The 14,110-nt window shown below is 47.5% G+C and overlaps 1 protein-coding gene across 3 annotated transcripts in view; it reads right to left on the bottom strand.

Annotated features, from left to right (window-relative positions):
- The window catches only part of CAMTA1 (calmodulin binding transcription activator 1), a 709,235-nt gene that overhangs the window by 404,536 nt on the left and 290,589 nt on the right, over window positions 1-14,110 (bottom strand). For all 3 annotated transcript variants that reach the window (XM_079986723.1, XM_079986722.1, XM_079986724.1), the window contains exon 4: window positions 12,145-12,280. In XM_079986723.1, coding sequence (XP_079842849.1) covers window positions 12,145-12,280 — 136 coding nt within the window. The remainder of the gene's footprint in view (window positions 1-12,144; window positions 12,281-14,110) is intronic.

Below are 14,110 nucleotides of genomic sequence, written 5' to 3'. Positions count from 1 at the left end.
GTTGGTTGTCATGTCTCTCAATCCCTCAGCTTCCTATGACAGCACCTTCAGAGTTGAGGGATCTCTCCAGATGAGGGCGAACACTGACCCCAAACCAATATGAGACCTTGCACTTGAAGCATCTTGAAGAGTCCTCTGGCAACTGGAGTCAAGTGGGCTGCCATGTCCACACCTAGACAAAGCTCCTGATGACTCCCTGCAGCTCTTAGAGGGCTCAGCGGGAGGCCACAACACCGTTCAGGTCAAGGCTGGCCTCTTTGCTTTAGTGCCTGAGTGTCTGCAGGAGGACAACACCTCTTTCCTTTGGGACCTGTCCTTGGTCCTGAAAGGGATGTCTCACCACTACCTGCACAAGGCCAGTATCCTGCAGTGCTTGGCCAGTGCCCCATGGATTATAGCCTACCTAGGACTGGGTGACAGCAATCTACATTCTGCCATGATGGGGTGGCTAACTCCTAGTCCACAGGCATGATGTGCCCCTCCAAAAAATAAAATAAAACACAGAGCAGTTTTTTTTTCACCTCCACCCCAAATGCTTTTGTTGGTGGTGACAGAAAGGGGGACGTGGTGATAGCCAGAGAGGTTTAAAACTCTCCTGCCAGCTTGGCGCCTGTAAAGGTAAAGGGACCCCTGACCATTAGGTCCAGTCGCGGACGACTCTGGGGTTGTGGCACTCATCTCGCTTTACTGGCCGAGGGAGCTGGTGTACAGCTTCTGGGTCATGTGGCCAGCATGACTAAGCTGCTTCTGGCAAACCACAGCAGCTCACGGAAACGCTGTTTACCTTCCCACCGGACCGGTACCTATTTATCTACTTGCACTTTGATGTGCTTTTGAACTGCTAGGTTGGCAGGAGCAGGGACCGAGCAAGGGGAGCTCACCCCGTTGCGGGGATTCGAACCACCAACCTTCCGATCAGCAAGCCCTAGGCTCTGTGGTTTAACCCACAGCACCACCCGCATCCTGCTTGGTGCCCTTATAGGGATGCAAATCACCTCCTTCCCATCATTAGATTGATAATTCGATTAGCAGGGATCCTTATGAACTAAGAATGGGGAGGAATGGGGAGGCAGCACACATGGCCCCCACAGGGATCATAGCCCCCCAGTCAAAAACGTCCAGTTACCACAGCCATAATGCCTGCAGCCTGGTGGGGGGAGGCAGGAGGTGGTCTTGGAATGAGACCAAGCTGTTCCGTTAACACAAAATCTTTTGGGTGTTGAGCCAAGCACCATCCTTTGCAAAGGCCACCTCAGTGTGGCTGCATTGAAGCAGCCACCCGGCCTCCTCCTCTAAGTGGCCCTCATTCTATTTTGCTGAAATGCATTAAGCAGCCGGTCTGAACAACATGAACCTAATTAGTTTGCAAACTACACAGCTCACCTCCGATGGAGAGAAAGACCCATGTTAAATTAAAGCAGATCAGAGCATCCTAGGAATAGTTTTGCAAGATTAGCTCTGGTCTCACAAGTTGCTTCGTCCTCCGGTAATAACCCGGGAGTGCGTTTTGCCGACAGCTGCAAGGAACTGAGTAATGCCAGCATATATTCCTGCAATTTTGGATCCAGCTGGGGATCCTTTACATACAGAACGCCAGAAAAGCCCCACTGGTCACTTGCAAACTGGGGGTGGCTTTGGAAAATAAAATAAAAAGGCAGCATGTTCTCAGGCAGGGCTTCCTTTGCTCCCAAGCTGTGTTGGTAATAATAATATCCTATTATCACCAAGGTTATCTTGGCAATGCAACATCTAGCCTGCATGTAATAGTTAGACTGAAACGCCACAAAAGCCTTTTGTGGGCTGGTTTCCTCCCTCCCCCCACCCCCTTTTTGACAGAAATGTTCTAGCGCTTACCAAGCCATAAGAAAACTTCTTTTCTTTTTTTTGCATCCATCCATACAGGGAGATCTGTATTGTAACAATAATAATGAATGGCTTGCATGCAAAATTGACACCGTGTGGCCACTTCCCCCCACCTCAGTGATTTTTTTGTTTTAAATGAAGTTCAAAACAGGTATGGCGCAGCTATAAAGAAAGCAGAATGTATTGAACGTGCCACAAAATACTGACTCCAGAGCTCGTTTAAAGAAACATGGGTTCCCAGTTGCATGGGTGCCCTGAAGGCAAGCATAAGAAATTGGCAAACTGTCCCACTTGAGGTATGAACCCCCTCCCCCCTGAGAATTTTCTGTTTAGACACTGGCAGAATCCATCAACATTTCTCGTATATTTTGCCTGCCCTTCATCAATCAACGTTCCCAGGACAGGTCACAACACACACCCAGCAATTCAATTCAACAACCGCAAAAGCAATTACTACCTGAAAGTTCCTGGTCTAGCCTCTTTGGAGGAGATCAGATTCTAGTTCCAGATTCCAAAGAAATGCAAGAAGAGCTCTGCAGCTGGTAAGGCCAAAAGGATCATTTTAGTCCCATATATTTCATCGCATGGCAATCAGCCTGATGCTTGCAGCAGGGGCAAAACTAGGCTTTTTTTTCTTTCAAAGACGCAGTTTGGCACACACACCTTGCACGGATTTGCGTACACACACACAGCCCGGGAGTCTCAATGGCACCCCTCTGGAGGTTTCACCCAGGTCAAGAAACCCGGCTACCCCACCCCTTGTAGCTACGGCACTGCCTCCAGGAAGCTCACCAGCAGCAGCACCAATATGATGTTCACATAACTGCTCACTTTGTGGTAAAGGTAAAGGTAAAGGGACCCCTGACCATTAGGTCCAGTCGCGGACGACTCTGGGGTTGCGGCACTCATCTCGCTTTATTGGCTGAGGGATCCAGCGTACAGCTTCCAGGTCATGTGGCCAGCATGACTAAGCTGCTTCTGGCGAAGCAGAGCAGCCTTTTATCTTCCCGCCAGAGTGGCACCTATTTATCTACTTGCACTTTGACGTGCTTTCAAACTGCTAGGTTAGCAGGAGCTGGGAATGAGCAATGGGAGCTCACCCTGTCGCAGGGATTCGAACCGCCGACCTTCTGATTGGCAAGTCCTAGGCTCTGTGGTTTAACCCACAGTGCCACCTGCGTCCCCTTACTTTGTGGTACACTGCCTCTAAGCAAGGAGGTTACACATTGCCATTATGTTATGTTCCTCCACCATCATCTAGGCTTTATCCTTAACAAAACCTCCTTCCTCGCCCCAGAATAGCTTCCCGACTCACAATCCCCAGCTCGTGCTGTGCTAAACCTGCCCTCCGGTTTCCCAAAACCATTCTTTCTCTGCAGAATTGGCACCTGCTTCTCCAACTTTTGCCTGACAGCAAAAGGAAAGCAGCGAGGGGTCCAGCCTAGCCTCCCGTGGAAGCGAGTTGCATAATTTGGGAGCTACCACCAAGAAGGCCCTCTCTCAGGCAGCGGGACTGAGAGAAAGCCTGCCACGAAGATCTCAGAAGCCCATGCAGGCTCATATAGCGAGGCAGGGTCCTTCAGAAAGCCTGGCCCCAACATTTATCCAAATTAAATGACAAAGCCCATCTTATTACTTTATTTCTTTAGTCGTTTTCTACATTAAAAGCATCTCTTACCGAGCATTAACATTTAAAAAACAACAACCCACCACTCAATGCTTTTATTCTTTCCCCCACCCCAAACAAGAAGGGGGAGGTCCATTCTGCATTCAAAACACATCATTCCTGGATATTTATAGAACTTTATGCACAAAGAATAAGGCAGGCCCATTAACTAAACCACCCAGCTGTAAATTCAGCGCCGTGTCAGCCCAGAAAGACGACGGTGCGACTTCCAACATTCAGCTTTACCTCTATTTATTAGCTGAATTTTTTAATTATGGCAAATTGATTATGAACACACCACCAGGGATTCTAACTAATTAGAAGTTCAAGGAGGACGATGATTTGGGGGAATCTTCGGCAGCTTCTGCCAAGAGATATAAATACAGCAGGGCCAAGTGAATCGTCACGGATGGGGCTGCCGCCTAAAATATTTTCTCCTCTTTTTTTGTTTTTGTTTTGTTTTAAAGGACTGCAGGCCATGTAAGCTAGCAAAGCAACAGGGAGACAGGGAATGAACAGGAACCCTTCCCCTGGAATCTCCCATTCTCCTGGGCCACAGCAACACACACTCACTGAGCAGTGTCAAAACTCAGGGCTTGAGTACCTACTCTGAATGGAGAAGTTCCCAGATTCCAGCATCTCCTAGGTAAGGACTGGGAAAACTCCCGGTCTGAAACCTCAGAGAGCTGCTGCCAGCCAGTGTAGACAACACTAAGCTGCATGGACAGCCGGGGCTCTGTATAAGGCAGCTTCCAACGCCTTAAGGGAAGGGGTAGAATGCTTACTTTGCAGGAAGAAGGCATCTCCAAGGAGGGATGGGAAAGACCCTGCAGAACCAGAGCCAATCAGTGCAGAGCAAGGATGAAGAATCGGCAGCTCTGGTCAGGCCTGGTCAGCACAGACAATTGTCAGGCATGATGGGAGTTGTGGTCCACGGACAAGGAGAGGGAAGCATGTTGGGTATTCTTGGTGTAGGCAGAACTGAAGAAGATGACCTGACTCACTATAAGGCACCTCCACAGTGTTGTGAATTCGGGGGATCAGTCTGGAAGATACCTATGGGCCCCTTCCAAGCCTATGGTACTGTTTACATGGGGTAGAAGCTGTAACAGGAAAGAAGTCAAACAAATAATTATTATTATTATTATTATTATTATTATTATTATTATTATTATATTATTATTATTATTATTATTATTATTATTATTATTATTATTTATTATTTATACCCCACCCATCTGGCTTGGCTTCCCCAGCCACTCTGGGTGGCTTCCAACCAAATATTAAAATACAGTAATACATCAAACATTAAAAGCTTCCCTGAACAGGGCTGCCTTCAGATGTCTTCTAAAAGTTTGGTAGTTGTTGTTCTCTTTGACATCTGGTGGGAGAGCATTCCACAGGGGGGGTGCCACTACCGAGAAGGCCCTCTGCCTGGTTCCGTGTAACTTGGCTTCTCGCAGCAAGGGAACCGCCAGAAGGCCCTCGGCGCTGGACCTCAGTGTCCGAGCTGAACGATGGGGTAATAGTCTTCACTGCTCAGCTAAGGACCTGGCACTTGCATACCCAAGGAGGCTGCTCTGTTGCCATGGAGACAAATGCAGGGGGCTTTTCCCACCCCACCTGGGAATAAGGCAAGGTGGGCTGTGTGTGTGTGTGTGTGTGTGTGAGAGAGAGAGAGAGAGAGAGAGAGAGAGAGAGAGAGAGAGAGTATGACTGATGCTGGAAACTGGGGAGACACAAAGGCTTGTCTTGCTCCAAGCTGGACCCAAAACTGTGACTTGCGGCTTCGCTGGAAACCAGATGGTGGGAGCCATGCTGTGAGCCCCTCCACCCTATGCTCAGCTTGTATGTATGTGCAAATAAAACCATATGTCCTAAAGACACCACAGTCTCTATTGACCTTCCTTCCAAGGAAACCAAACCCTGGGCAAGTACAGGCACCCATGGAGCCTCTCACTGCTCAGAGATTGGGATGTGTGCAACCATTTGTTTCTTGTGGTAGAGCTCATGCTTTGCAACCCCAGGAGACCCCAGGTTCAATGCTTGGCAGCCTCAGAAAGGCTGGGAATCATCTTGAAACCCTGGAGAGTGCTTGCCAGTGTTAGATGGATTAATGGTCTGACTTGAAGAAGCCTCATCAAACTGCCACTTGAGTGCCCACTTCAAATTTTGGGGATCTTTGCTTTGGCCGTCTCTCCCGCCTCCAACAGCAAATCAAAACCTTTAAAGCAATTGGTGCAGTTTGGCCCTTTCTATTCACGAGCAACTCCACCTCCCAACACACGGCTGACAACCCCACAATTAGAGCATTTCTTCACCAACGCAGAGATGTGGTTGTCAAAAGATTGATCCCTCTCCTTCTCATGTATCACTTGAGCATAACCTGCACTTCGTTCATTTGTAAAGCTTATGAATCACCTTTCTGTAATAATAATAAAAAAAAACCACCCGAGGCAATGTAAAACAACAGCAATCGCGCGTCATGTTCACAAACCCAACCATGCACACAAATGGTTGTTGTTCATCATGGCACAATTAATTATTTTAATTGCACATCGTGTTCCCCCATTCAAAGCAGCACCGGTCTCAATCATCGCAACAGATCACATGCACAACTGGCTTGCATAGCTCCCCCACCCCCTGCAAATCTGGCGTTAGTATTTGTGAACCTGCTGTCTTCTTGGGGCATTTATCCCACAGTATGAAATTCTTTGGGGACCTGCAACAAAGTATTGCAGTGTGTGTTTCGCCCTGATTCTCTAGCAAAGGGTGGTTTTGTTCAGGGACATCCTCCTCCATTCCATGGGTTTTCTGTTTTCTTTTCCCACTGACACTTAACATTCTGTGACTACTGAGCATGCTCAGTCCTCATTGTTATGCTTTTTCTTGAGGGGACACACCTTAGATCTTTTTAGAAAAGAAGATACGTCGTACTTCTGAAAGCTTTGGGGTCCCCTCAGATCAGCTGACACCTCTCCCATGTTCCTCATTGGCCTCCCTTCAGCACTGTGCTTTTTATGAGCCTTCTGTCAACCCCAATAAAGAGTTCCTCCTCTGGCAGCAAATCAGAGCCGGAGTTGTTTGTCAGAGCCATTATTTCTAGCCCTCTTAATACCTAATGTGGCAAGTGCCCTGCTGCAGATGGGAGCCCCTTTCCCCTGCTAGTCCTCCCTGTAAAAGTCCACATAAAGGCCATCTCATTCAATTACAGTGAGAATGAAGCCGTAAAAGGCGTAATGTCACTGCTGGGACAGCGTAAATGTGGGGAGGAGGGCAAGTTGCTAAGCAATTGAAGGCGTTGTTTCATTCAGGGTGTTTTTACCTTCAGGTAACCTACTCCACATCAAGGAAGCTGGACCTCTGACGAAGATCTACTGGGGTGTTCAAACAGCACATGCAGAGTGAGAACAGACAGTCTTCTTGGTCTCCTTGCCGCTGCCCCAAGTGCCCCAGGGAAAACTGCCAAGGCGGGGCTTTCCTCTCCTTGGTTTTTGCTTTGCCGAAATCCAGAGCTTTCCATTGGTCTCCCTTGAATTCCACTTGGTTAGTCCCAACCCACTTACCAATCAGTCCAAGGTTATTCTGGATTTTATTCATTCTGCCTCCTAAAGAATCAGCCTCTCTCTCCCTCCCTCCCTCTCTCTCTCTCTCTCTCTCTCTCTCTCACACACACACACACACACTTTCTGGTCATCCAGAAATCTGACAATGCCTCCTTCCACCCCTTCAAAGATGTCAACTGATGCACGTGCTTAAAAAACCCCAACAACAACCCCAGCTCACCATTAAATCTGGTTGTATGTCAAACACTTAGACCAACCTTCTCCCTTCCAGATGTTGTTGAGATGCCAGCTTCCAGCATCCCTAGCCATCCATCCTGACAAGTGGTCAGGGATGACCTGGAGGGCACCAGGTTGGGAAAGGTTGGACTAAGTGCAAAAACACTCTCCTCGGGTCTCACCATCCCTCTTTGACTGAGAGGTTGACTGAGAGCAGAAGGAGCTGGCGGTCGAATCCGCCGCCAGTCTGCTCCTATTGAATTGACAAGTAAACTCGATGTGGAAGGAACCGCAGCAATGCAAAATCCGTCTTTGCTTGATTTTTAATCTAATCCCTCAGAGTGTTTTCAGCTCCTTCGGGTTTGTACAATTCAATAAGCATACCTCGCTCCTTCATCTCAGACGTTTCAAGAAAGCTCTAATGGCAACCCAAAGTCTGAGCAAATTCCACCTGACAAACACCGCTGACACACAAGGAGGCTCCTCACTTTCCGAGTGATGCTATGCTAACAGATATCCCACATGCAAATCCTCCCCCCCCCCGGGGGGGCAGGTCATGTCTTTTCTGAATGGCATAGGAGCACTGAACAGCCTGGTTCCCCTGGTTTGGTGGCCCAGATATTGCTCAGAGGAGATGGGGGACTGAGAACCTGTGTGAGTGGCAGAGGGCCTGATTACCCTGAGAGTCTAGATCAGGGTTTCCCAAACTTGGGTCTCCAGCTGTTTTTGGACTACAACTACAACCATCCCTAGTTAGCAGGACCAGTGGTGGGGAATGATGGGAACTATAGCCCCCAAACAGCCAAAGACCCAAGTTTGGGAAACCCACCCAAAATGCCTCCGAAAAAACATTTAGCAAAAGACATCATCAGGGTCAGTATTTCTGTGCCCCCTGCATGGGGTGGCCAATGACTTGGAGGGTTGTCATTTTGTGCATTTTTGCAATGTTAATATGGTTTAATTTATTTATACCTTTGTACCCCACATCAGGATGCTACATAAAAACACCTGAACAAATGAATAAGAATACCCAGAGAGATGAGGTCACAATAGTCCATCTGAACCAGTGTTTCCCAACCTTTTGTCTCCAGCTGTTTTCAGACTACAATTCCCATCATCCCTGACCACTGGTCTTGCTAGCTAGGGATCATGGGAGTTGTGGTCCAAAAACAGCTGGAGACCCAAGGCTGGGAAACACTGATCTGGACCAATATTCTGTACTGATAGTGGCCAAACAGATGCTCCTATGGGAAGCCCACAAGCAGAACTTGAATGCAGTAGCGCTCTCCCTAGTTGAGATCCCCAGCAATTGGCATTCAGAAACATACTGCCTGCTACAGGTCGAATACAGCCATTGTATCTCATCCCTCCCTTAAGAACATAAGGAAAACCTGTTAGATCAGGCCAATGGCCCATCTGGTCCAACGTCCTGTTTGGACAGTGGCCAACCAGATGCCCAGATGTGAAGCAGGTCCTGACCACGACTGCAGTCTTCGTAGCTTTGATCCCCAGAAACTGGAATTCAGAGACACACTGCCTTCTATAGTGGAGGTAGAAGACAGCCTTATCCCCTCCATTAAGATCCTAAGAAGAGCCTGCTGGATGAGGCCAATGACTCATCTAGTCCAGCATCTTGTTCTCACCAGATGCCGGTAGGAAACCGGCAAGCGGGACCTGAGCACAAGAACTCCCCGCCCCCCATGGCTTGCTGCAAATGGTATTCGGATGCATGAGTGCAATTTGTCTAAGGTAAAGGGACCCCTGACCATTAGGTCCAGTCGTGACCGACTCTGGGGTTGCGGCACTCATCTCGTTTTATTGGCTGAGGGAGCCGGCGTACAGCTTCCGGGTCATGTGAGCAGCATGACTAAGCCGCTTCTTGTGAACCAGAGGAGCGCATGGAAACACCGTTTACCTTCCCACCAGAGCAGTACCTATTTATCTACTTGCACTTTGACATGCTTTCGAACTGCTAGGTTGGCAGGAGCTGGGACCGAGCAACGGGAGCTCACCCCGTTGCGGGGATTCAAACCGCCGACCTTCTGATCAGCAAGTCCTAGGCTCTGTGGTTTAACCCACAGCGCCACCCGCGTCCCTGTTGCAATTTGTCTAAACCCCTCTAAAAACCATCGAAGTCAGCCAGCAATACAGCTTGCCACAGTGAATTTTGTAACTCAGATATGCGTTGTGCAAAGAAGGCACTTGTTTTTCTTTCTGCACATTACTAGGGAAACAGGCTGGCAGAAGCCATGCACCACACTGCAGTGGGGGCTGAGACCCTGGAGGAAGCAGTGGATCCGACCATGCACGTATGCACTAATGATAAGTGGCCGCGAGCCAGGGTAGTATCACGTACCACACAACCACCCCCAATTTCCCAGGACATCCTGGAATTACAGAACAACGAAAGATGCACACCCCAATTTTAATCAGTGGAATGTTGGAGGGTATAATATCAGTCTGCCCCAGCACAAAAAGATATGTCAAGTAAGAAGTCCTTCTCCCACAAGATGAAGCAGCAATGGAAACCATAGCAAACAGGGAAATGGCTGGTGGGCTACTGGTATGTCATAAAAGCAGACAGCTACAGCTCTGGCCTCAAGTGGGCTCCCCGCTTCTCCGCTCAGGCGTTGCATTTGCCTGGTTGACGCAGCCATCGCCTCGTTGCCCTGTGTCAGGAGGAACTGGCAAGTGACACGCAGCTTTCAATATTCATGAGCAGCCTAATCAATGCCCAGCGTCTGGGAGCTGGGAGTCTGTGGCAACGAGAAGTCTCAGGATAATCTGCATCTTAATGGGCACCAGAACGAAGTGAATTGCAAGAGAAGGGTGCCCGGCAAGAGTTTTCCATTGATTTGTCACTGCACTGCCTTGTCATTACGCAGAAAGACACAGAGAGCACAGTCCTTTGTGCTTCTGCTGCTGAGAAAACCCACCCAATCGCTACCCAAATGCCACTTTTGTCAAAGATGCAGAAATGGCCAGGCAGCCCGAAAGGACTTTAGACTTCTTCGGGCCAAGATCCACAGCAGAGCAACATGAAAATAAGACCACAGGGGGGGTGGCAATGGAAATACTTCCCCCGTATGCCCCACAAACCACAGCAGCGCCCAATCTGACTTGTGCCATGGAAAGGGGCTACCCTCTTTCTGAATTAGATTCAGCTCTGTCATTAATCGCGTCAGCAGCGGGGGTGGGGGATGAGTTAGAATTTAAGATGGTCTGATGGTGACACACACAGTGTTTCCACGGATCCCTCTAGGGGCAGTTTAATTATTAAGTATTGAGTGGGGAAAGCACATCTCTAATGGCTAATGGTCATTACAGCTCCTTAGCATTCTGGAAAGCAATTTCAGTGCGGATGAGAGGTACCACCAGGCATCATATCCCTTTAAAATCCTGACATGTATTAGGTACATGTTTTATTTTATATTTATATCCTTTAAAAAAGAAAAAGAAGAAGTCAAAACTAGCTCAACATAGCAGAAGCTCAAACTTTAAAATACAAGGAGAATCAATCACAACCACGACATGCAGTCCCTTGTGAAGCAACTGAATAATAAAATACAGCAACGCATAAACTTCTGTTATATTGATGGGACTTTGTACACTCTCTTTTACATCTGAACAAATCTGTTTTGTTTTTTAAAACTGTCGCTCTTCCCTGGCTCCAGAAGCCATTTCTTCTCAAGCACTTATTTTGGAAACCAAGAGCAGGACGAATCGAAATTCGCTTGCATGCACAACTCTGGTATCACCAGTAACTCACTTGTGAAACTTTTTCGCCATTGATGCAATTCACAATTGCAATGATGGTGATGTTGATGATGATAATGAAGAAGAAGAAGAAATGAACTCAATCACAATAAGGGTTTTGGTTTTTTTTAACCTGTTAAGCAATAAACAGCTTTCAAAAGCTTCCATTAAAAAACTGTCATCAGGGAGACAAGAATTCCCCAAAGCATCACTCATCTTTCACGACGCAAGGATAACACGCACACTCCCCTTACCAGAGTAAGAGAACTCAAAAAGCTCAGCAAGAGAAAAGCTCAGAATCAAGTCCCTTCCAAACTGTCACAACTCCTTCCAACTCCAACCAGTTAAGATTCCTAAATGCGGCTTCCATTAGCCCCATAACCAAGTCCCAAGAACTCTCCAGAGCAGTGTTAGAAACTCAGATATGAAAGCTAGGAGCTAAATGGCACCTTAAACCTATGTTAAGGGCACAACAAAGGAAGTCTAGGCCCACTTTTTATATCTATAACAAGAATACAAAGCTGAAAATGAATGAACTGTAACCAAAATATTATGTTCATTTTTCATACGGTTTAGTCCTTTCTTTGCCTGCCCAACCCCCAAATATTCTTAAGAGAGTCTCTTCCCCAATCTTCAGAGAGTAGCTGGAAGTGGGGAGGCAGGAAAAGGTCCTCCTTTCCTTCCACTTTGCAGTTTTAATCTGAAAACTTAGGCGCAGTATCGCTCCCAGAGCTCAGAAACTGCTCACGCTAATGAAATTCCCTGTCGCAAAATGTGCCTAGAATAATGGGAGTTTCGAACACTGCTCCAGAGTGCTGGGTTTAGCCCTACACCAACAGAAACAACCTCTTGCTTTCAAAAAAAACCCCTAACAGCAATATGAGACTCTCCTACAATAACAGGGATTACGGTAACACATGAAGGTAGCCTTTCACAAGTAAGTGGAGCAGAGCATTTTAAAATACATATATATGGACGCGACATTTTTATAAAAAACAACAACATCCCACTTGGTCAGCTGATGCAACGAGACATGGCAGCCCCCGCAATGAAGCCCCCCTCGCCTTGTGCACCTACCTCCACCCCCTGAACCTTCAGCTTCATATGATCTTCTCGGGTGGTCTTCCCATCTTTCCGCTTCTTCCAGCAATATCCATCTTTCCTGTATTTCACCTTCTTCCTGTTGTATAGGATCATAGAGCCATTCTGAGGCCTGGAAAACAAAAGGAGGGTGGCTCATCAGGGAGGCCGAGCAAATCTGCGTTCACACCCAGCACCTGGGATGCTGCTGCCTCAAAGCTGTGAGTGAGTCCCATACACACACATGCACACAGAGAGGGAGGTTCAGCCGTCAATTACCAGGGGTAGAGAACTCACTCCTATATGGTGACCAACAGCAGTTACTGTAGAAAGGAAATATTCTCCGTGCGGCAGAAAATTATCACCTATCTAGCATTCCTCCTTCCTGCGCCTCTCCCAAAACCCACCTGGAAATTTCTCCCTAAGGAATGAAACCTGCCAATCAAAGTTCTTGCAGTGCAACAGCTAAGAATGAGAGTTCAGAGGAGGCAGCGCACTAAGCCAGCATAGCATTGTGACAGAGAGCATGAGCTACGAGCTGGATGCCCTCGGTTCAAATCTCAGGACAGCCATGGAGATGCTCACTGGCCTTTGTCAAAGTCCTTCCCCCCCACAACACACACACAATCTACAAATAAGAGGACAGGCTGACCCAGACAATTGGATTGCCCAGACAATGTACGCAAAGGGCTTTAAACCAAAGTGCCACACTTTGTTTTTTTTGCAAAGAGGTATCTGGGAGAATTTGCTGGTGGGATCCTAAAAGCCCAGGAAGCCAACACAGCAAAAGCTCCTTCCATGGGGAGACGGAAGCTGTGCAGAACTCCTTCTCCCCTCCCCATAACCAGGAAGGAGCTGCAGAAGGTGTGGGAATTCTGGACTGCAGTGGGGTGAGGAGATCATATTTTGGAGGTGTTCCCTGCACCTATCAATGAAGTAGCACCAGCACTTAGCGATGTTCCCATGCCTGCCCAGCTTGTCTCAATAACAATTTGGGCTGCTTGAGCATCCCCCAAAACTTATTGAAATATTCCAGGGGTTGCTTGCTTGGTTTTGAGCATCTGAAAGGGCTCAAAAGGCCCCAGTTGGTTTTGCGCATCCCACTCCTCCCCAACCAACCAACCAACCTTCCCACTCACATTGAAAATCATGATTAGGAACATCATTTTCAACCCATTCATCCACAGGGGCACCTACCTACCTGCCTGCAAGCACTTCCTGCTGGTGGTGGTTACCTCCCCTTCCCACCATGCAAAGTCAAGAGTTGATTGATTGATTGATTGATTGATTGATGACTGATTGCTGTCAAGGAAGGCAGGCACTGGCAGAGGAGCAGGCATGGAAGAATCTGCCCATTCCAGTTTTTCTCCCCACTTCTAATTTTTCTAGTCAGTTCATCCCAGTTTATTAAAAACAGTCCTCACAAAAACTTGTCAGCATTTTGAAGTGCATTTCCCAAATATCCATATTTTTGCATGCAATTTCCCCCTCCTATGTTTTTGGATGTTATTTTCACTAATTGCATGCATTTTCATGTACACGTTTCTTGGCTGGAGCTGGCCACCACAAAATGTGGAAGAATGAACGAACTTCAAAGTGCAGCTGCTGTCCCCCTCCCTCTTCTGCATATGTTTTTGGGAAGTGCGAATTAGGCAGGTTTGCATTAAATTAAGGAGAAGTTGTGGGCCAAACCAAATTTGTCTCCCATCCCTACAGAAGAGAGAGAGAGAACAACAACAAAAAATCTCACAGCCTGCAGAGAGCATTTCCAGTGATGTCTCAACAGGGTCTGCAGCCCATTTGAAAAGGGACACACATTTCTGAGTGGGGGAGTTTTGATCCGGAGCCTGACTGTTAGATCTGAGCAAAACCTCTCTCCCTAACACGCTAAGTTAAAGTAAACACATAACTTTATTTACATTCAAAAATGAAACCAGTCTATTAACCAGTGGTTTTAGAAGGA

The sequence above is a fragment of the Podarcis cretensis genome, assembly GCF_951804945.1.
Source record: "Podarcis cretensis genome assembly, chromosome: 8".
NCBI classification, from domain to species: Eukaryota; Metazoa; Chordata; class Lepidosauria; order Squamata; family Lacertidae; genus Podarcis; species Podarcis cretensis.
This window is presented reverse-complemented; position numbering and strand designations above follow the sequence as displayed.